This window comes from Thermobia domestica, chromosome 18 (assembly GCF_964235325.1).
Source record: "Thermobia domestica chromosome 18, izTheDome1.hap1.1, whole genome shotgun sequence".
Taxonomy (NCBI): Eukaryota; Metazoa; Arthropoda; class Insecta; order Zygentoma; family Lepismatidae; genus Thermobia; species Thermobia domestica.
In genome coordinates, this window is record NC_137471.1 from 66,298,832 (window position 1) to 66,323,829 (window position 24,998).

Below are 24,998 nucleotides of genomic sequence, written 5' to 3' on the forward strand. Positions count from 1 at the left end.
AGTGTGTCGAGTAGGCAAAAGACAAGTTCATATCCTTCTGTTGTAATGGAGAATATAAATGGGCATGTCAATCCAGAAGATTGGTTTGAAGAGTTCCACGATGCATATATCGTTCAGGGAAGTCCTAGGAAGAACAAAATGAGGATAGTAACAGATGATAGAATAAAAAGACATTTACAGAGTGATCTGGCTTTTTGGAAGAAGTAAAGAGGGGGAGAGTGTTGAAAGTGTCACAGAATTGTGCATATGCCGATTCAGGAGTGTCTGATAAGGGATAGTCTGTGGGACTCAAGAAAAACAAGTATTGTGTGAGATTGAAGACGTTAAGTTTAGATCTCATGAGAGAACTAAGATCAGAAGATGGAGAATTGTAAAAATTTTAGATGAAACTATACTGTAAAGGAGATCACATAAGACAAACAGTTTTTGACTTGATTCCAATACAATCGATAACGTGGTAATACTACTTTGGATAGTATACAATATACAGATAACGAGCCACAATATTGGGTGCATATACCTAAGATATTTCATTCCAACATTTGGAATCAAATTAGTTCTTATGGTCCACGAAGATCGAGTTAATTTTTATACTATAGTTCACCCACATCGAGTTAAAACCTTGGAATCGAGTTAATTCATATATTACAATCCACGCAGATCAAGTTAGTTCTTAATTGTATCTTCCTTTTCTATGTATCAACGTATCATATTAACTACGATTGTCTCTCTTCTCTGCTTTATTGCTTTGTTCTTATGATGGCTATTACCAATTAAATACATAAAAGGGAACTCTGAATAATAAAGTACTTGAATTCTTTCATATTCTCTTCAATTAATCACTGCGTTTCCTTTAGTTTACTTTCGTACATACCCTACATACATGTATGCAATTTTTAAACGACAGTCGTTTTCTGCTTAAAAAAAAAAAAAAAAAATTAAGGAAAGAAAAAATAAATCTAGTTTGAAACAGTCAGTAAGTGGAGAGAAAAATACAGACAAAAAAAATAAAAAACTTAATGGCTTCAGTGAATTTTCGTTTACCATAAAGAAGTAAAAGATTTCCCGACTCCCGAAACAGGAAATTGAATTAATTCCACTTTCAGTCCGTGAAACGAAGACTTTTTTTTTCCTTTCTGTTCTTCACATTCAAATGAAAAAGAAAAAAAAAATACAGAATAAACAATGGCCAGTAGTTTGTATCACGGATAGTGAAAAGATTGGTGAATTGGTTTCCCATTTACATCATACAATTTTGACTACAACGATTGTGTCTGTCAATAAGATAGGAAAAAAAAAGTCTTAAAGTTGCAGATCTCTCTAAAAGTGAAACCTCAAAATGATTTTAAGTTTAAAGCGTGATGAATTACTTTTCTAAATAATTATTTAACAACTAACGAATAAATATTCGAAAAAACTATTCAAATAATGAATAACTATTTGAACAATTATCCGCATAATGAATAACTATTCGAACAATTATCCGAATAACGAAAAGATATTTGAACAACTATTTGAATAACAAATAACTATTCGAACAATTATCGGAATAACGAAAAGATATTCGACCAATTATTCAAATAACTAATAACTATTTGAACAATTATCCGAATAACGAAAAGATATTCGACCAATTATTCGAATAACTAAAAACTATTCGAACAATTATCTTAATAATAAATAACTATTCGACCAATTATCGGAACATGGTTCGAACACTTATCCAAATAACGAATAAATATTCGAACAATTATTAGAATAACCAATAACTATCCGAACAATAACGAATAAATAATCGAACAATTATCCGAACATCGAATAAATGTACGAAGAATTACCCGGACAACGAATCAATATTAAACCAATTATCCGAATAACTCTTGAATAATAATAAGTGATAAATATTGCAATAACGAGTAGCTAACTATTTGAATAATTATCCGAATAAGTATTCGAACACTTATCCGAATCTAACAATTTGAATACAGTTTTCACTAAATTAAAAATAATGTAATTTTCTGTACGTTCCAACCATACCACCGTTATTGCCAAAAGAAATTTTACCAAACGGAAAGAACTTTTGTCGCTGACTGTACTCTAATATAACACTAATAAACAGGGTGGAAAAAAATCATGATTTTTTTCAAAAAAATCATTTTTGTTGATTTTTTTGATTTAAATCGATTTTTTTGATTTAAATCAAATCTTTTTCTTCGTATGATACAAGTCGCGAACTGAAGAAAAAACATTAGGAATTAGTATTAAATGTTAATTATGTCATTTAAGTGAAAGTATTGGGTTTTAATTTTGAATTAAATCCCAATCGTTAACCTATTTCAATCCCAAACAATGTTTCTTAAGCATTAAGGAAAAAGTACAGCAATGTATATCAACATGACACTTTTCTTTTCACGAAAGTTACTGATATTTGGCAGGGGCATATTTTTAAACAATTGGAACTAGCTAGCGGCACGAAATACATATAAAATACATAAATTTCGCCTAAAATTAACTAACTCACTCTATGACCTATGGAACCCGGAGGTTCAATGCCATGTTCACAAAAGCTCTCCTGACTTCTATCCTTAGTCAACTGAATCCAGTTTCTATCTTGTATTCTTATTTCTGCGAGATCCATCTTAATATTGCCCTCCCATGTGCGACTAGGTCTTCCTAATGGTCGTTTTCCGATTGGACTTCCAGTTAAAACTTTGAAAGCGTTCCTACTTTCTTCCATTCTCGCTACAGTCCTGCCCAACTGAACCTCCAAGATTTGATGTCCCTAACAATGTTTGGTGAATGGTATAAATTATGCAGCTTCTCATCATGAAGTTTTCGCCATTTCTCATTTCCGTTCCTTTTGGTTCCGAATATTCGTTTCAGGATTTTATTCTCAAATACTTTCAGTCTGCGTTCTTCCCTCAGCGTAAGCGACCATGTTTCACAACCATACAGCACAACAGGCATAATTATCGTTTTATATATTTTAAAGCTTCAAATTCCTCGACACAATTCGCGATGATAAGAGATTTTGAACTGAATAATTCCAAAATAAAAAAATCAAGATGATCAGTTCCAGAAGAAGAAACACTTGTGATTGTTAAAAATATGCTTTATGTGACGTGAAAAACAGTTCAAATGCGAGTTGTCTGTGCATTTAAGACATCTATACATAGCAGGCACGTTTTTATACTTTTCTGTTGGCTATTTTATTTCCTCTTACAATTTTTCCTGCACAGGCGCGGCAAATTTTCTGCGATCACATCGCAGATCGCGGCATGTTCTGCAATGGGGTAAGTATCCACTTTATCAAAAGTATTATTCGATATTTTAACGCATCCAAAATTTGTCGTATTACGATCCCGAGGAACTTCTATGTATTTAGTACATAAATTTCGCCCAAAATTTTAAAATCTTTTTTTTTTTTTTTTTGTTTCGGAGAGGGGATCGAATTCTCTAAATACGCCCCTATTATCTGGAAACAAACAAATAGACATGAACACAAAAGAGCTTTCATCTTAAATGTCCATGGTAATTTCCCCGTTGGAACAAATTTTAAAACCCTGTGTTACAAAGAGAAGAAAGCAGGGTTCACCCGTAACCCGTTCAAACGGGATTTTCCCTGATAGTTCCCACATGATACTCGTTTCATGCTGTGCTTACATACATTTGAGTCTCACTGTATTATGATTATTATCTTCCATAATCGGAATAACAGAAGAGAAACGGGATTTTACTTACTTTCACTTTAAATTAATTCATTTCGGAATTTGATTTAAATCAACGATTTTTATTTAAAAAATCAAGTGATTTAAATCTTGATTAAAATCGTGATTTAAATCAGACTGATTTAAATCAATCCACCCTGCTAATAAATATTGTAAAATTATTCGATGAGTTTTCTCCACTATATATATATATATATATATATATATGAGATACATATATGTACTTCTGTATGTATGAGATACAAACGTAAATACATAAAAAGATCTGTAAACAAGCTAAAATGTTTTAGATCTAGAATTATATAGAATGCGGTATCGTTCTTTAGGTTGAATGCTGTAAACAGATCGAGCATTCTGTAATTATCCTTTCATGCAAAAGTACCCGGCACCAGCAGCTGGAGGCTGGCCAACATCTTTGATGTCCATAAAAAAAAATGATACTCCAGCTCACAGACTGTCTGCAGTAACAGGATTAATAAAAAATAAAATAAGGATGGCAAAATGTGCAAATGGACGGGAAGAGTAGTTGTTTCTTTCGAGCACAACACGGATCAATAATGTATTTTATTATTGACCGTTTTTATTTTAAAAAAAACGGGAATGACATTTCTTCCAGACTAAATTAGATCAAGTGTTTTGCCCGATGTTTACTTTTTTCAAACTTTTCCATACCCCCCCTATTTTACTTTCTTCTCTATATCCTACATAATTAATGTATAACGGCTGGAGGAGTGATGTTCCAAAATCACACACATATTACTTAATAAATCTGAATACGCTGAACAAAATTAAACAGGAGAGTGAAAATCCTTATGCGCATTTTCCAGAGAAAAAATAATTTGCAAACCTTACAAAAAAAATGATGCTGTATAGTAACAACTATATCTATGACGACGAAACTGTGAATACCGTCAGCAGACTTTTCATTATGACTAGCAAGCAGACTATACACTGTATGATAAATGAGACGCAGCTCAAAATTAATTAATTCTTTAATTTTAATATCGATTTAACTATAAATGTTGTCCAAATATGAAACTACTAAGAGTAGTCACTGGCCTGAAAGGGGACGCGGTGGCTCAATGGTCGAGCGTTTCACTTCTGATGTGTGGGGTCCTTGTTGCGTCGATCTCATCTCGCGCCACATAAGCTTTGTGTTGGACAAATATCGTGTGCATGAGTTCTCTCGGGATTTTCTCACTGTCTTCATTCCATCATTTGATTCATTTCTCAACATCATCGTCTCTTTTAGCCTATACTGTATAACCGTGGGGCGTAAAATCAAAAGACACTGTCTCGAAATAAGTGATATTCGGGGAGGGAATAAATTCTCATGCATAGTTTACGAGAAATCCAATACACAACTCATTTTTATGGCGTAAAAAAGCATGGTGTTCATTGCCAGTACATCTGACATTTCTTATTATGTTGGAACACCAATGTTAAATAGCAGATTGTATATTAGTTTTTGTCTTTCCCTAACGGTGACACACACACACACACACACCTCTGCCAGTGATGCATAAACTATTTCTAATTGAATGAGTAATATTTTATTATTGAAATTAATAACTAGAACTAAAGACCGGAAAACAATTTATGCACGCTAATATTCACTAATATTCAAACTTGCATAATTTTCACAAATCAAAACTCTACACGACAGATGCAATGACTTGACTATGGTTTGCGAAACAATTCAATGAAAAGCGCTTTTGAAATGCGTCTGAGTTAAATATTATAGTAATAATCACACTCATCATACACAAAAACAAATGTTGACAGCATATAGTATCACAAAGCGCTCTGAGCTTCTTTAATGAAACAACAAATTCACTTTATTATAATAATTCAAGAAATACCAATTCATCTTTCTCAAGCATTGCATAATGGAAGTGAGTACCAGCAACCTCCTTTATTAAAATATCGTACCTAGTTATTTCAAATTAGGAATATATTCTGCATCTAGTGCACTTAATTTTACTTAAATCGGTGAGTTTACTTTACTTAGAACAGTTTTTTAAAATTAAATCAACGACCTTATTTTGTTTAGAAAAATTACATTGGTATGCTAACAAAAGTTTTTAGAAAATTAAATCGACTTTATTTACAAAACTTTTTTTTTTTAAAGAAAATTAAACCAACGAACTTACTCTAAAAACTTTTCATAAAACTAAATTTGCGAACTTATTTTTTACAAACGAAAGTTTTTAGAAAATTAAACCGGCGAGTTTATTCTACTTACAAACCTTTTTTTCAGAAAATTAAATTAGTGAACTTACTCTACCTATAAAACTTGATAGAAAATCAAATCTGTGGACTTACTCTACTTACAAAACGTTTTACAAAGTTAAATCGACGAACTTCCTTTACTTTGATTTATATATATATATATATATATATATATATATATATATATATATATATATATATATATATATATATATATATATATAAATTAACTTGGCAAACTTACTGTCCTAACAAAAGTTTTCAGAAAATTAAATCGGCAAATTTACTCTACTTAAAAACCTTTTAGAAAATTAAATCACCAAACTTACTCTACTTATAAAACTGTTTAGAAAATAATTGTATTAGCGGGACTACAGGTTTGTTGCGACGATATCCAGCTTTTAATGCCATAAAATCTTTCTAATTGAATCTTATATGTTGCTAATACTAAAATTACGTATTATTGTGGGCCTTACGACGTGTTGCTGGAAGGAGAGTTTTATGGAAGTTTCTTATTGAAGAATAGTTTTTTCCATTATGTTAACTGATTTGTATTCGAGAACAAGATCCTGAGACGAATATTCGGACCCAAGAGGAACGGGAATGGGGAATGGCGGAAACTTCATAACGAGGAACTACATAATTTATATGGTTTACCCAACATTGTTAGGGTCGTGAAGTCTAGGAGGCTTAGGTGGGCGGGTCATGTAGCTAGAATGGAAGAAAGTAGAAACGCTTTCAAAGTCTTGACAGGAAGACCAATCGGAAAACGACCATTAGGAAGACCTAGGCGCAGATGGGAGGACAATATTAAGATGGATCTCGCAGAGATTGGAATACAAAGTAGAAACTGGATGCAGTTAGCTAAGGATAGAAGTCAGTGGAGAGCTTTTGTGAACGCGGCATTGAACCTCCGGGTTACATAGGCCATAGAGTTAGTTAGTTAGTTAATTGATTTGTATTAGCGTTCTTTCAGTAGCAAGGCTATAAATGATAAGACCTACAGTTTCAAGAGGGATTTGAGTCACTGTACTGCTGCTGTTCGATGCTCTCTCACCGGGAATCGAAGCTGGAATCTTGTACACCAAAAACATGTTCACTAGCCATTTTCTAAAAAGGGTTGTCCCCAATCGACCCCTGACTTCTGTATTGTTTCTTAATCTATTCTATAATCTATGGAATTCAAGCTGACAAGACAGTTAGAAACGCCCATGCTCCTCAGTGGGATTCGAACCGATGATAAATTACGCTTTGCGATTCGAAGCCAAACGCCCGAAACCACACGGCTACTGCCATAAGCAGCCATTAGGTCAACGAAGAGGGCCAATGCTTCCAACAGAGAGGATATTTCTACCAGTAGGACAGAAGACTGTATGTTTTTTCACCAATAATACTGACTGGTCCACCTGAATTAAACGAAATCTCGAGTTTCTCACGTCTCGTTTTTATATCATTTAGGCTAAAGGAGACAGATGATGAATGAATCTGAATAAGGAATAAAAAGAAAATTCGTGGAAAGAAGACAGTGAGAAGAAGTGGGAAAATTCTTGAAGATAATGGTGTCCGACACAAACTCATATAATTTGACATCAAACCTATGACTCTTTGCAGCACAAGTAATGCTTTACCATTTACCCATCGTTCCCCCCTAACCAAAGATGGCCATATTGCAAATGGAGCTCCTTTGACTTCAGGCTCATTAGCCTCAGACAAGGCTCAACCTCAATCAGATTCTCAGTTGCTTGAGCTCAAGTTCGCTATCGTTAATCAAGTTCGCACAATCTTGATCCTGCACTCGCTAACGGCTCAACCTGCTATCCGCAACGGGCCTTGCATTCGTTCGTGGCAGTACTCACTAACCGTATTGGAGCTCGAGCCTGCTTTGACTTGGGTTCTAGTTCGCTATCCACTTATAGGGCTCGAGCTCTCACTTTTCTGCGCTAAATTATTGAGCATTAGCTCAATTGAACCCGATAGCTGGATTCCCAAGTTTGAGCATCTAATATCCATAGCTAACCTTCTAATGATCTAATATGCATGTTTCGAAATTATGTTATTACTCAAAACTGTACTAATTACGTCTCGTTTGATTTGATTTGATTTCATTTTACCATCCCTTTCAGCAGTAAGGCTATATGTGACGTGGACCTATAGCTTAACATGGGATCAGAACCACAGGAGCTCCCGCTGCGAATCGAACCCGGTCTCCCACGCCAAAGACCCGTACGCTAACCACTTAGCCACGAGGGAACTCTACGAAACTGTTTTATTTTTTATTTGAATTGCCGTACAATATTGAACTTCACTTTTAAGTTGCATTTCTCATTGCACACCATATTTACAAAGATTGAAGATGTAACTATGTAAAATGAATACTGTTAATACTGACAAGACTAGGATAAACCTACATAACTATTCTTCCAGAACCAACTTCCGATGTTACCCTCAAATCAAGATTTACTATCTTCTAACATATTATTATTGTCAATTACTGTATATTTCAAACAATTGTCTCGTAAGTATAACGGAATTACTTGTTCTATTTTTCATATTCTAAGATGGCATCTTGGAATTATTTGCATGGTAAAGATTATGCATATGTACTGAAAAGCCACGCATGCATGCTAAAAATTGTACGCAAGCTCAACAAATTAGAAAGTCTTGAAAATAATTTCAATATCCAGTACCTATTTTTATCTCGTAAAACCTCCTTTCTTTAATATTCAATGTGCAATTTTAACGTCTTTTGGATATTAGTCAAACCTTAGTACAAACTCATTTTGACAACTTCATTTTGCCAAGCTTTCCTGATCTGAATTCGCTAGTCGTTAATTCAGGTCGGTCTCAAATTACTTTACGATGTTGTCTAATTGAAGAAAGTTATAGAAAACGAGAAACGTGGTAGATAGTAATGGAAATATAAATTTTTTGAAGAAAGAAATGTCATAAGAATCAAAACTTAAGGTTGTTTCATTATCATAGGCATTCTGGCATTACCAGTAGCTTATTTGCTGCATTAACTGAGAAGCATTCATGCATCATGGTCTTCAGCTAACCTCTTTTTATTTTCAAGTAGGAATGGCCATTTCGGGAAAAATAGTTTTCCGGTTTCCGGAAATCGCATTTTCCGTTTTCCGCCGCTTTCTGGAAATTTTCAGTTTTCCGCCACTTTCCCGAAAATTTCCGTTTTCCTCGAAAATTTCAGTTTATTGTTTTCCGGAAGATTTCCGTTTTTATCATTTTGCAGAAAATTTCAAGTAGAAATTTCTGTTTTAATATTATCCATCAACTGTAGCCTCTTTCGCCATCTCTCATTTTTCCTTCCATCCTGCCTTCTAGAACGTTCTACGATACAGTTCCTTAGTTTCTCTCCCTCTTTCTAATCACATCTAAAAATTGTCCTTTTCTCCCCTACTATTAGTTACATTTTCTCATTCGTATTCCGTTCGGCACAGCTATATTTTTAAGGATAGCAAAATCCCAAGACACGTTTATATCTACACGGCAATATCTGTAAAACCAAACCTGAGCAAGAACTTTGCCAACGAGGCAAAAGCACGTAGTCAGTGGTCGAAGTGGGACGGTATGCGGTGGTATGCCATACCGCCTCTGGTTTTTCAGTGATCAAGATAATATTTAAATAATAGATATGTTGAATCAAAATCATAATAAAACATACCGCCTCTGCTTTTTTCCCCCACTTCGAACATTGCACGTAGTTTTTTTTTAAACCCACAATCAATGCAATTGTGTAGACAAATTTCTATCCTATTTGTATTATATAACGTATAGGCCTATATCTTGAAAATGATTCATTACCTTTCACGTTTCTCTTGCTATTATATACTGAAATTTATCTCTAAACTGTCCGCTTTTGAGTTCAATTGACCAATAACAAGGTAGAATAAGGTTCTATCTACATAGACTCAATAGCTGCGTCAAATTAATAAGTGAAAATGTTAGTAAGTTTTACTGCACTATCAAAACGCAATATTACGCTACGATATATACTGCAATTGCTTTAGTATAAAAGTTTGTTACGCGCTCATAACTTCACAAAAGCATATGTAAATGCAAAACTTGATTTGAACAAAACATGATTATCTAAACATAGTGTATAGTAAACTTTTCAGGCATTGCAAGCATTCTAGCGAAATATAAATCTGTGTGAGATCTAATGATTGCCTGTGTCATTTAAGAATTCATGATTCGTTCAAGTAGTTATAAAAATGTGTAAAATTAACAATTTTAAAGTTTATTATTATTATTATTATTATTATTATCCTCACTGCGTGGTTGTGCGTTCTCATATTGTGTGGTTTCTTAAAGCGAAAAGAAGTGACTGAATTGTATTTATCACAGTTATCAGTAATCTCATACATCTAAACATTTTTGATTTTTTACGATATTGAAGTTACATTCTGTTGAGTAATGCGTCCGATTAATTTACCATCCACGTATTCTCTGGTAATAACTATAGTTAATTTTATATTGTTGATATTTTGAAATGTTCTCCAAACAAAGTACAACGACTTTCGGTCATAAGTAGTCTTGTAGTCACGCACAAAATTTAGTCAGGATAAAACCTATGCAATTTGTAAGCTACGTGATTTAAAAGCTGTTAAGAGTACTTTTTTTTTATGCGGTATATTTTTTAAAATTATGTTTTAAGAAAAATATTTCAGTCATATACAGAATATGCAACAACACGAACTAAGAAAGGGGTGAGCCCAATAATTACTAGAAAGTTTCCATTTTCACTGGATGTTTGAACTCGGAAAGAAATACTAATAAAATACGGTTTCATAAAACTTGAATCGAGCATTCCAACTGAGAAATAAATACTAATAAAATATGATTTTATAAAACTGAATCGACCATTCCAACTGGGAAAGAAATACTAATAAACTACGGTTTTATTAAATTTGAATCGACCACTCCAACTGGGAAAAAACTACTAATAAAATATAGTTTCATAAAACCTTAAATTTCTCAACTGGAAAAGAAATACTAACAAAATATGGTTTCATAGAATTTGGACAATCCCTGAACTAATTATTTCTGCAATTTCAATATTTATCCAGATTTATCCTGGCTACCAAAGTACTGTGTAGTTTCTCACACAAAAAGAAGAGAATAATATTTTAAACCTATACATATCAAACTTAAGCAATTGTATATACTCTCTTCCTACAAACATTAATGTCAAAACATGTAAGACAAGTCTTGCACCCTTAGTTTCCTAATATTACAAAGAAATAATCCAGTAATAGGAACAAGGTTAATTCTATAGTGCTCTGAAACATAACCTAAGTTGAAACAGATATGGAAACTTGTTAATATATGCAATTCTTTTAAAATCTGAGTTTTGAAGTAACTTGGCCATTTATTGGTTGACTTAACAACCCTAGTATCAACAAGATAGCTATAATATTGCGACACGAATATGTAAATAGATAAACTGATTTCTTACCTGTGTCGTTTTCCTGTTGGCTCCCTTCCAAGTCAGACTGGTTGATCACCTGAAACACCTCCCCAATGTCCGTCTGAAGCTCCTTTCCCTCGCTGCGTCGCTGGAGCTGGTGCAATTGCTCCATCTGAAGATGCTTCATCGAACGGACGTGCTGAAGAAGTTGCAGTTTGGCCTTTGTTGAAAAGTTGCACAATGAACAGTGGTAGAGCCGCGCCTCTTCTCGAATACCTGATTCGCAACTCTGCAGATGCCGAAAGAGAATGCAACTGACCTCGTGTCTTTGATTGGCTGCATGCAGCTGAAGTTTATGCGTGCTATTCGTGTAGTAGTCGCACGCATTGCATCGTACTTGAATAGGATTCGAAACACTCAAATACTTTAACTTCCACTCATTTCGCGGTCCACCTTCTTTGATATGATTAACATGCTGAAGCCGTTGTAAATGCTTGTCCGTTTTGCAATGCAGTTGGAAATTAGCCTTAAGATTTGTTTTGTACGTACACAACTTACAGATGTAGTTGCCTGCCACTATCATGAGTATTTCTTGCTCCCGCAGTTTGGTGCGATCTTGAGTTAGGTGGTGAGAAAGAGCCTCCAGACTATCAGAAGCAAAGAGATTACAAACACAACACTGGAAAAGATAACTAGGATTTGGATCAGGTGGTTCAGGGGGCGGTTCCATAGTCTCTGGATTTAGACCCATGTCCATATGCGGTGCCAATTCAGGTGGGATATGTGGCGGTAACTGTCCACCGGTCATCATCTGGATTAACAATGCCTGGTTGTAAGCCATGTCTGCCAAAGCAGCCTCTGTGTGGGGAGGTGGTTTTTCCCCTGGTAAAGTCAATCCTGGGTGAAAATGAAGGATAGACGCTGGATCAAAGTTCATTTGCGTTTGAGCCTGTAATGCATTTAACTGCTGCATATGCTTAACGTTCTGTTGAAGGACCATCATGTTATGCGTATGTTTTTCACTTGTCATATGGATACGTAGATTGCGAGCTACGTTAGTTTCGTAGTTACAAACGTCGCAACGGAACGTAGGTTTAGGCTTAGGATTTGGTTGGGCACTCGGGCTAAGCGACGAGGCCACGAGACCCTTATGGGACGGCGGCGGCGGCTGCTGAACGTTAACCGCCTCCGAATTAGGAACTCCACCGTTCTGAAGCTCTTGCATGTTATTCAAGTGCTTGTCCGATTGCATATGTATGCTGAGATTTCCCTTTGTAGTGGTTGAGTAGTTGCAGACTTCACATCTGTATGGTTTATACCCACACGTATAGGTTTCGCCACGAGCTAGCCTCGGATGAGGTTGTCCCGCGATGCAATAGATACATGATGTCTCATTCTCTGGATGCTTCTCCTTCATATGAATCTCCAATGTCTCCTGATATTTGTAGTGCCAGTTACACTTAGGACACTTTAACGTTTTGCAGGAATTCCGAGAATGCATGCCGGATAACCCACCGAGGCGGGAGGAACTAAGAATGAGTTCACACTTGGAGCACTCGACGCCACTTGGTCTTCCACCTATATGGTCAGGGCAAACACCTATTGTAGTGCCGGTAAGAAAATTGGGCGGCTGGGTAAGAGTGGGGTACGATGGGTGATTTGTAATTATTGATGCTGTTGTACAGGGACTCACATTTGAGGGACTTATACTGGCTCCTGGAGATGAACTACTGCGTCCATTACCGGCTGACGATGTTATAGGACTCTTTCGCGTTAAGTCCATTACACCTCCCACTCTGCTTGTGCTATTACTATTGTTGCTTATATTGTTATTACTACTACTACCACCATTGTGAGGTAGGGAGACCGAAGTCTCAGGAACATGAGATTGAAGCTGTTGGACACTAGGCCTATCGGAGTCGAGAGATCTTCGACGACCTTGGTTTCCTACACTGTCCAGGTCCTTTCCCGTTACACTATCACTTTTTTCTTCTTCCCCACTTGCGTTGCACTCTGACACACCACTAATAGATTCACCGTGATGATGATCTTGTTGTGAAGGGTGTATTCTTGGTAAATGGTGTGAAGATGACTCCTGACCACCTACATCACCGCCACTGCCAACCCCGGAACTGTACAAAAGTTTCTGGTCCTTAGGAACAAGCTGAGCGGTGACCGTGATGCCGGTGGAGGATATCGGAGTGTGGGAGTGGGAACTACAACTGCTACTGACGGCGGCCATCAGATTCTTCACTGCAGTGGTGGTACACGTGGATCCCGTGCTACTATAAGCAGCGGACGAAGACGACGAACCCGTTTCCCTTTTAGGAACAGCCGGTGTTGGGGACAAAGGTTCCAAGAATGACACCAATGGCTCCTTATCTTTTCCCACGCACTGAATGATCGCTGATGCATTCTTATGTCCAAGTATATCCTTTTCGTCGTCCAAAAGAACCACATTGTGATCACCCATTGCATGGGCAACGAACGATTTTGCATAACCAAAGGAAAGTTTACATATAAAACACATAAGGATGGGTTTTATTGGAACAGAGGAGCAGTCCGACGCGGAATATTTCGCCTTGTCCTTAACTTTTTCGCTATCACCACCACTATTCGAAGATTTGTTGCCACTGACAGCCGCACTACTATTATTGTTGTCTTTCCTTTCACTATCACCAGATTTATCACGAACAGTATAGACCCTGTAACTATGCATAATCGGAACTTCAGGAACTATTTTCTTATCTTGCAAAATGCTAGCATAGGCTTGACCATAAAGGGCACTATAGAGGGAGGGGTTCCGTGACACGTAAAAAGCGTTCGCAATTTGTGGAAATACCTGGAACTGTGAAAGGCTTACCCCACGACCATCTACAATGCAACCGTCCAGTTGGGGTAGGTCTAAACTCGTGTCATCGTCACTCATTTCACTGTCCTCAATGATGTACGCTGAACCATCCGGATTGTACACTATCTTACCGTCAAATTTCTCCACATCACTAGTAGAATCAAGAGCCGAATCCAAATCTACAGCTTTCTTGTTATCGGGAGCAGCTGATAATGGTCGATTTTCCTGTTGCTGATGCTGCTTCTGCTCGTCTTGCTTTTCATGATCTACCTTTGAACTCCTAAAGTTGCTCACTTCTGATAAATCTTCAGCTCCTTTGTCATCACTGGTATCGGCTGAAGTGTTGGATTCTGGCAATATCACTGCCTTGGACGATCCCTCTTCCCTCCCAATCACTGGAGATGTCGCTGCCTCCTCTTCTGGGCTCATGTTGTGTTCCTGGATCCCCTCCCTCCGATTTTGTTGCAAGGAATTCGACTGGTCAGTCACAGAAGATGCGAGGTGTGTTGATGGCCCGTTGTTATTTCGCTCATCCTGCAGCAGACTGCCGCGGGTTGGACTACACAAAGGATCCTCTAGCGATGCAGACGAGCCCGAGTCGCCAGTTGGAGTTGGCATGGCGACCGACGCTTCCATAGCCGCACTTCAACCATCACATGCTGATAGCTGCTCGGGCTCCAATCTAGAAACAAGAGAAGTAAAAAGCAAGAATTAATAATCAGAAGACAATATTTTTCAACTGAATTTATATTTCTTATAGCATATAACAATTTAACATTCAATTATAGTCATACAAGATAGAGAACATTCAACATTTGTTCAAAAACTCTGTCCTCATACCGTAAGAAGGATCATGGTCAACAATATTGAAGGTGGGAATAAGATGTAGATGGGGATCCCCCCCTTTTTTTTTCAATAGGCCAGACATTACAAGCATTTCGTTCAGTATTCGTTAACTAAAATGAACAATAAACGGAGACAATTCTCTTTGGCTCTTCTTTGCAACAAACTTCCCAGTTAGGTACTAACAGCAAACGCACAAGAAAGGCATTTAAACGCACAAGAAAGTGTTCTTAGAATTTTTCCAATATTTTTTATTTGAACAGTTGTTCATTACTTGTTCTTACCAAATGTTTTAATAACAATAATCGATTAAATCGTTCGAAAATTTACTGGTGTAATTTATTTTGTTAAAATATTCAATTATTTGTTAATATTCACAATGTAGCTCAGCCAAAAAAGGGGAGTACATTTACCAGTGATACCAGTCAAAATATCAAATTAATAAATTACAAAATAGATCCAATCCCAATTCTAATAATAATAATAACTTGAATAATAAATAGTCAAAGAATATATTGCTGGAATATTGAATTATGCAATTATCTCAATCTCAGCAGCACTCACACATAATTGCGTGTAAGGGTAGGAGAGGTACAGAGATTTAAACAAACTGTGGAAATTAAATTTTTAAACAGGACTCTTATGTACTTTCAATTCCACTGATACCACAATAACCTTATTAATTTATTACTGCAGTAACATTAAATTAGAGTAACACAACAATAATAAAAGTTACTGACACAAACATGTTGTAAGAGACCAGAAAACGTTACAAAAAAAGTCTGAAAATAGATAAAATTGTTGCATTTTATATTATCACACAATATTGTTGTAGTACAAGTGTTTTATTAAAACATCTCAGCACTTTTGTTGGTTTATCCAGATCAAAAGCATAATCGAACCAAAATAACAGGAAAAATTAACGTTAAGACAGTATAGAATTTGAGATATGTCGGTATTTCTAAGCTTTATCTGATGCAGTTTGTTTCCTTTGTGTAGTTGAAAGTATCAACATTTCACACAATAATTGATTGAATATACAGTGTAAGCTCTCGAAAAATCGGGACTTACGGGAGTAGAAGTTAGTCGGATTCAAGTTACGAAATATTATTAGCCATATTGATACAAAATACGAAAGTTATTTCTCAAAATAAAAATTTATATTTTTCCTGTGGTAGTCTAGAGTATCACAGTAATAAAATATATGAGGCGTTCCAGGCAGAACTGACTCCACATCGGGTCATTTCTTTATTTATCCAAAATAACAACAGAAATATAATAATAATAATAATAATAATAATAATAATAATAATAATAATAATAATTGAAAGAAACTTTTTTTGTTCGCCCCTACGAAGATATTTACAATCCCTTTCCACCAAAATAGTTTTTGTTGAGTTTTCCTGTACTACCCGGAACGTTTATGTTTTTTTTTTAAGCATTATTATGTGAACATAAAATGTACTGCAATTTTATCATATATTTTACCATTTTCCACCATTGACCACCCTCCATAGCCCGTGTGGTCAATTGTAACATCAAGGCACGAACACGGAGTCTCACTCCGCAATATTCATTTAACTTATTTTAATGTTTATTTTGTTTTGAAGCGATATTAAATTGTTTAATACTTTCTTTGCAATGTTTTTGACAATTGCCCATGTATATTTTACAGCACAATGTCCTTTAACAGTTCTAAGAAAACTAAAATTTCTCTATTTACGGAGTATCTGGGGAGTAAGGATATATAACCTACATTTATATGTACCATTATTAGCTTAGCAAAAATAACAAACTTTCAATTCACTATACAGTATAAGCCTGGAAAACTAGACACGATGGTTCAGTGGCAGAGCACTTTATTAGTTCGATGCCAGGCCATGGGAATTTATGGTGGTCCTGTGAATTTTCTCCCGCATTCTCATTCCACCAATTATTTGTCCATTTCACATTCATTAATCATCTGTCTCCCTTAGTCTATAGGGCATAAATGTGGGACGTTGAAAAAAAAAGTAAGCTGCGCTCCACACTGTAAAACTACAATACACTTCAAAACTATGGGAATTTTAATGCCGAAACCGAAAGTGGTTCATCTAACACTTTCGGATGCAATAGATATTAAATCTGTTCTTGAGATGCCGAATCCATTTCAAAAACCCGCTTCTCGCTAAATACTACAGTTTTTTGCATTATGGTGCATTCTATGTTGAAACCGGAAATTACTTATTTCTACCACTTCCGGTTTGAATAGAGAGTTTAAGGGAGCAGACAACTTATTCTCGGGACGGTAAATCCATATCAAAGCACTGTTTCTCGATATCTCTTGCCGTTTTCACTCTGATGCCCGGCGATGAACATTACCGTTCTACTACGGCGTACCACACTTATGCACGGCATAGTTTGGAAACGTTAAAAAAAAACTTCATATAAATCTTCTATTATAGCTACATACAGTATACTGAGAAAAAGATGTATTGAAGTCTTAATGTCCTTTTTTTAGCACCGAGGCTAAAAGAGACAGGACCTAATGCTTAAAATGATATTCAGAGCACTATACGATCTTATATTCGAGATAACTATTACTACCACAAATTGAGAGCTCTTTCGTGGCTAAGTGATTAGCGTACGCGTCTTTGGCGTGGGAAACCCGGGTTCGATTCCCAGCGAGAATTCATGTGGTTCGGATTCCATGTTAAGCAGTAAGTCCACGTCTCGTATAGCCTCGCTGCTGAAAGGGACGCTAAACTCAAAATCAACTCCACTCAAATTCCACGAATTGAATCCGAGACCACATGCGCTTGTGTTACTCGGCTGAAAAAGATGATACAATACAAAGTAAATAACTCGTAAAAAATAAAGTGTCTCCACTAAAAAAGAAAGAAAAAAGCAAAGAAGAAATAATAGGTGTATATGAGATGTGTGTTCAGTACCCAAGCCTGAAAAAGATATATCCATGCAGTAACGCCATTAAAATAAAGAACTAGCACAGTGATTGACCATATCTATGTAAATGAAACGTCTCATCCTGTTGTGCAGAAAGCACATCGTCCGTGTTGCCACTATAAACAAAGACAGCACATTCATTACATACACATGAACTTAACAAACCGTGTCCAGTCTTTACGATAAACACGTAATTAAGATGAATTAAAAAGGTAACAATTCACTTTATGTTTACAGGCTTTAGAAATCTTTAATATACACATATAAATAATCATAAAAGAAATATATTTTAAAAAAAAAAGTGTTAAACAAGTATGAACATGCAAGTGCTATTTTTTTGTGAAGCTTGGTGTGAAAGGTGCATATAAAAAAGATAGTGCGTGTACAAAGATGCAGAATTTAATGCTTCTTAACCTGCACATTACACAAATCGTACGAGGAAGAAGCAAAAACAAAAACGTTAAGCTTAATTTCTCAAAAATTAAAACAGAAATATATATATATATATATATATATATATATATATATATATATATATATATATATATATATATATATATATATATATAAAATAAAAGGTGAGATAACAGAGGGGAAATTTTATTTTTTTTAAGAAAAGAGAAAGAAATAATAAAAAAGATCAGGTAAATATAATTTTTCTGGAATCACTTCTTCGCTCTGACATCTTATACCATGTTCGTCACGCACTTTGCGTTGTTCCCACGTACAAATCACGTTAATTACTCCAGGCTAGAAGGTCTCCCTTCACCCCTTTGAATTTAAGCTTGGTCCCCCATCTTTTAACCCCTCTCTCTCGCTCCGTTTCGTCTTCTTATAAGATCACACAATAATTATCACGTGTTCACAAGGTGCAGAGTAACTTGGGGCAGACGTGATTGTTCGTCGTCGTCTTCTTCACCAAAAACATCGGAATTCATAGTTGCTTTTTTGATAATAATAAGTATGATTTTTTTTTCTCGGAATGATGGAAAAACTGAAGGGGAAAGGTTAATAAAGAAAGAGGGAAATAATGATAATAATAATAATAGGAAAGTATAGAAACTCAAGAAAAATTGTTACTGCCTTCTCATCTGTAATATTAATCTCTGAGCAAATGCCTGCAGATACCAATTACAAAACCCAGCTCTAAAATGCCCAGGCACATTTGACTCCAACTGTCGATTACCTATGACTGGTTGAAGAATTTAATGAACGGAGATGTACCAAAGAAAGAACACGAAAAAGAAATGTAATTACGGAGGGCAAAAGGATTTCTCTCTCTCTCTCTCGTCCTCTTTTCCCCGCCTCACCTTCTATCACAACAACCATTTCTTCAATAAACTATGCCTGTTTTCTTTGTGTATTGCTTCCTTGCACTTTGTTTTGTATATATATATATATATATATATATATATATATATATATATATATATATATATATATATATATATATATATATATATATACTTCTCTCATTTCATTCCATCAACACTGCCAGCCATGTTCTGGACCAACACTGCACTGCAGTTTAATGGCCACCCACTACATTTGCTTGCGGATTATTGCTGGATGACCAACACTTTTGCTCCATTGTAAGGAAGTTTCTAAAGTTCCAAAACATTCATTTCAATACAAAACCACAGCGCAAGAAAAGAAAGGAGCAAATTAACTACAACTATCAAACCAAACCAACCCAACCAGGACTAGCCATTTGTAATAAATAATAATACCCACAAAAACAGATGCCTTCAAAACTACATACACACACGCACATATACCTTAGGTTCCTTATTTGTTAATCTACAGTTGCCGTTACTTTTGAGAAAACAAACACTACTTCACCAAAGAGATGTGATTACTTAACTATCTGGCCAAATGCAGATTGCTCGTACATGATTTTGAAGTTCCCCCTCATGACTTTTCATGCTTCTTTTTACATGCGAAGAGTTATTTCCTGACACTATATACGAACGTATAAATCAGTCGGCGTTTTCTCCAAACCTCTTTCCAAGTTTATACGCTCTAAATTTCAATCAATGTCAACAACACTGTACTGGTTTACCCCGAACTTCAGTCAATTTCAACCGTACTGCACTTGTTAAATCCCGATTCATAATCAATTTCAACCTTGCAGAACTTGTTAAATTTCGAGCTTCAATCAATTTCAACTTCAAAGAACTTGTTACGAGCCTGAACCTCACAGCACTTATTAAGCCCTTAACTTCAATCAGTTTCAACAAAATAGTACTTATTTACTCCTAACTTTAATCAGTTTCAAACTCACAGCACTTATTAAGCCCTTAACTTCAATCAGTTTTAACAAAACAGTACTCATTTACTCCTAACTTCAATCAGTTTCCAACTTGCAGCACTTATTGAGTTCTGAACTTCGGTCAAACTCATGTCAAAAATGAAGGAACAAATTTCATAAAGATAAATATATGTGTTCGGGTCTAACAAAAGATATTACCTTCACGCCTAAGTCAAGGTGATGTTAAGATTATTCAAATATTCTTTTCTGCTGTTATCCGAATGTTCATTACTCGAATATTCGAATTTTAACATTAGCACTTATAAACACTGTAAATACAAAATGATTTGACTTAAATAGAGTGCTGAACACTATATAATAGCAGAATGTATGCTATTGTAAGGGAACACCGAACAAGGAAAAAACATCAAACAAAAAGTGACTGAGTGATGAGCCGGAAGATATATAGTTTCCTTTTGCATTGCACTCGCTCCGAGGAAGTTCCTGCGAAAACTAAAATAACTTCCTGCATATGAAATCAACTAGATGAAGTGGCAAAGTCTCCAAACTGATTTGTCTCGCTCATTTTTTTTTTTTTTTTTTTTTTAACCGAAATAAGAAATAAGCAACTCACAGAGTATGTCTTGTATATTCAGAGAAAGAGAGAAGTTACGAAAAACTTTGATACATGTTTTCAAAATTAAAGGTAATTTATTGACAGAAAGAATTTCGGTAAATTTGCGTAAGTAGGCTTCTCTAAATAAATGCTAATATAAATTAACGTAAAGTAATCCTTGTTATTGGCACAGAAATTGAACCAACTCATTATGTAGGAACCAAGAAAGGTAAACAATTAGTTAACGTTTTTACTTCCTCATCGAGAAAGCCATCAGTGGTGAGGGAGATGTAATATTTTGATGGAAAGGGCGATATTTCACTGTCCTATTTCGTTCTATGCTATAAAGTAGACAGATACTTTGATATTTGAATATTTTTCGAATTTCAATATCTTATCCGGTTATCACACGGCCCTATGTGGTGATGCTCACGAGACGAGACGAGACGAGACGAGAAACTTCCCGTCTCGACTTGAGGGAAACACCACAACCCTATGACCATCTAGATGGCTTTTACTTGTTGAATAGTGGTTAGCACAACTGAAGTTATTTCTCGTTCTTTAGACCGGAGTTCGATATTAATAACTCAAGTCCATCTCTTTTTACCACGGAGGCTATACGATAAGAGACGTGTACTTAAAGTTTAAGGTACAATCCAACCCATTGTAATAGGCTCACCCATCGCTAATTGACCGGTTCGAGTACCAAGGGCGCGCGCTCTTGCCACTAGGGCAAATTAAATGAAATCTTTTCATTTAACGTTCCACGTTTATGTCTTTTCGCCTAAAAGAGACGGGTGATTAGAAAAAGTAAATGATTATGGAACAACTGGTGGAGTGAGAAAGTGGAAGGACCTGGAGAACACCTACGAACGCGATCTTGTCCAGCACAGACTCCCGATCTGGAATTGAACAATGAATTCCTCGCACCATTGCTGGACAATGCACCATTGAACAATCGTGGTCTCTCTTACCATATTCGAATAGTGAATTACTGGGGCCGCGGTGGCTATGGTAGAGCTTTCACCTCTGGTGCATAGGGTTCTTGGTTCGATCCCAGCTCGAGCCAAGTGAACTTTGTGATGGACAAACACCATATGCGTGGGATTTCTCGGGGTTCTCCCGTTTCCTCCCACTTTCTTCATTCTACCATATCATTCATTTCTCATTATTACCGTCTCCTTTAGCCTAACCGCCATAACCGTGGGACATAAAACTTACAGATTTCCTTCTATTTCATTTTCGAATAATAGCGAATTGTATTGGAAGAATCTATCATTGGAATGCTTCGTATAATGAATTTACTCGAATTCTACCAGTACTACGCAGAAACTTGTTAATAAATACACTACCAAATGAACATTAAAAATAAAGACGGGACGGAGAAATTCTCGCCTTGTTTCACAAGCTTGTTTTCCTCGCATTAAGCAACTCAACCACTGTTCCAATCAGACTTCCCACGAAATTCAAAACACATCTCACACTACGTTTCTTAGAAAACAAGAAGTCATCTCACAAAGTGCAATTAAAAGACAAATTAACTTTTTCAATTACAACTTTTCAAATAAGGACGTAGCTACTGTCTGCAAATAACATACTGTTATTAACGCGCCTTTTTTTATTCTTTACTTATTTACTACTACCACTTCTTTTTAAAATACCGACCGACACTGATTAAAGGTAAGTTTCTTTTGTCGCGCGTAGTAATTAATGACCGGATATGTAAATAAGCAAAACCACACGACTTGAGAGATTTGAAAAATTACCCCATTGTCTTCAATGTCTTGACCTCCAGTATGCTGTTGTCCCCCCTCTCCTCTTCGTCGCTGCCCCGCCACTGTTTTCTCGCTCTTTCTTTTCATTCTTCTGTCCCTGTCGCTACGACATTTTTGGTCAGGATCAGAAGTGACATACATACATTAAGAAAAACCCAGCTCGTTCATTTTGTTTCTTTTTTTTTTTTTTTTTTTTTTTTTAATTCACGTCTGGCGTAAGCAATATATGGTCTACCAGCGATAAAACCTACACAATATGTCAATATTTTTACGGCCATACGGGGACAGGAGGTTAACATTTAGTGCTACGTTTCAAAGGTCAAAAAGGTATTACGCAGCATTTAGGACTTTCATTTCTTTTTTTTTTTTTTTCCTTGTTTAATTTCACATTGTTTGGCCATGGCAGGCAGAAAGGCAGGTTCTTTAAAATGATTAAGAATATGTGGACAAAGAACACACACACATACACGCTTCTCTCATTTATATTTATGTAACCTTAGACGGAGTTTCAATTTAAGTGTATTTGCATGCAAATGTTCTGTGAAGTGACAGGATGCTGTATAAAACCTTTTCTCGGGTCCCCTTTTATTTCTCTGCATGTGTTTTGTATCTTGATGCGCAGTACTATAATAGAACAAATTGTTCATGTTGTGTCCACTTCAACTCTCTATCAACCACATATCTTCGGATACTGGATAAAAAGTCTTAAGCGAAAAGAGTGGGTGGTAAAACCCCTTTAAGCTAAAGGGGACAAATGAAAAATATGAGGGCAGTTTTTTAACCTCCATTAAGCTATTAGAGGAGAACCTCATGAGGTGGCGAACAACGGAACACGGGGCAACAAGTGTAAAAGCATATCGAATGCAAACGAAGCGCCCGCCAAGTGTGAACTAAATCGATTTCTTCAGGCGGTTCTTGAGTTCCCGGAAATCAGACAGTTCAGAATCCATATTCTACCTCCTTCACGAACCACATGATTCACACGTTCATCAAAGTTATCCTTTTCCACTCTTCGTGCACATAAGTAAGTTTTCCTTTAAATTCTCTCTAATAGTGCACACAGCTATCACTTAAAACTCTCGTCATAAGGATTACTCATTCAACGATGAATTCCGCCTGTGTCATGCCCTTCCATCTGGAAAAATCGAATTACATTGGCAGACGCTTCAGCTGTCGGTCTGTCTGTTAGTGGGCCGGATGTGCTATATATTTCTAATAAATAGATATGGCTAATGCACGTTCCGCCATCTCCTCTGGTGGCTTAACGGAGGTTGAAAAAATAAAACCACCCTCGTACATGAAGGCGACCCTGGAATAATTAACAGGATGAAAACAGGGAAGCTCGAGAAAATCCAGGGACACAATATTATCCGAGCTCACATGTTCTGGCTGGGATCACAACCAGAAACCCTTCGCACAAAGAACATACCTGGTCACAACAGATCAGAACAGCTACCTGCTTATGGTATTCCGCAAAAAATGCTAAATCTATCTACAGCTGAAAATCGAAAGCAGATAGATGAGTTGTGATAACGGTATCACATGCAAAATCGTATCGTCTAGTTCACTACGTTTCTGCTTTTCGAATAGTTTTATTTGTTTGGAAGATATTACAGAAAAACTAAAATTAGCGGTAGTTTAATTCCGCTGTAGTGAAGACCCTTAAGTACAGCCCGCCCAAGATCCAGCGAGTGCAAATGCGTGAGCTTTATTGAGATTTGTGAGGGCGAACCACTTTGAAAATAGAATAGCATTGTCCACGAGACAAGACGATAGGTATGCTTAGAAACATACATACTTTTAGAGACGAGACAATATTGCAGCGCTATCTTTCCGAGACGAAATAGGGGCCCGCCTAAGTCCCAACTACAAAGTGGGCATTATTAAAACTAGCGAGGCGTGAACCGATTCTAACAGATGACATTACATTTACTCCTGTGCTATGACAAGGTGGCATCTCGAATTGGAGTTGCTAATAGAATTACACTAATAGAACACTTTCAAAACAAACCAAAAAGGGCAGTGCTATGCACAGTTTCTTATGACACACTTCAGTTTGCTGCACCAAAGAGGACGTCGTATACAATATTATTATTTGCTGTTATTTCTAATGTTCTTATGGAATTAACTGTTGAGTCACCCAAAAATAAGTAACTATACAGACATGGAAGACACGAACCATCATCCAAAAAACCTAAAACCTGCCTTTCCCCCTTTTTATATATATATATAGGGTCTTACTATTATTTGAACAAAACTTCATTTTAACCGCATTTCAGTTCATGCATATTTTATTATACTCGGATAGTCATATTCCACGCCATTCTCGAAATG

The 24,998-nt window shown here is 36.1% G+C and overlaps 1 protein-coding gene and 1 long non-coding RNA gene across 10 annotated transcripts in view; one reads left to right on the plus strand and one right to left on the minus strand.

Annotated features, from left to right (window-relative positions):
* The window catches only part of zfh2 (Zn finger homeodomain 2), a 617,436-nt gene that overhangs the window by 127,411 nt on the left and 465,027 nt on the right, over positions 1 to 24,998 (minus strand). For 8 of the 9 annotated variants that reach the window (XM_081745105.1, XM_081745107.1, XM_081745108.1 and 5 more), the window contains one exon: positions 11,434 to 14,918. In XM_081745105.1, coding sequence (XP_081601231.1) covers positions 11,434 to 14,872 — 3,439 coding nt within the window. In that variant the 5' untranslated portion in view covers positions 14,873 to 14,918. Of the gene's footprint in view, positions 1 to 11,433; positions 14,921 to 24,998 lie in introns of all 9 variants that reach the window. The other variant, XM_081745104.1, reaches the window with a different exon arrangement.
* LOC145674870 (uncharacterized) overlaps positions 1 to 24,998 on the plus strand; it is a 141,321-nt gene that overhangs the window by 88,910 nt on the left and 27,413 nt on the right. The gene's annotated exons all lie outside the window — the stretch shown is intronic.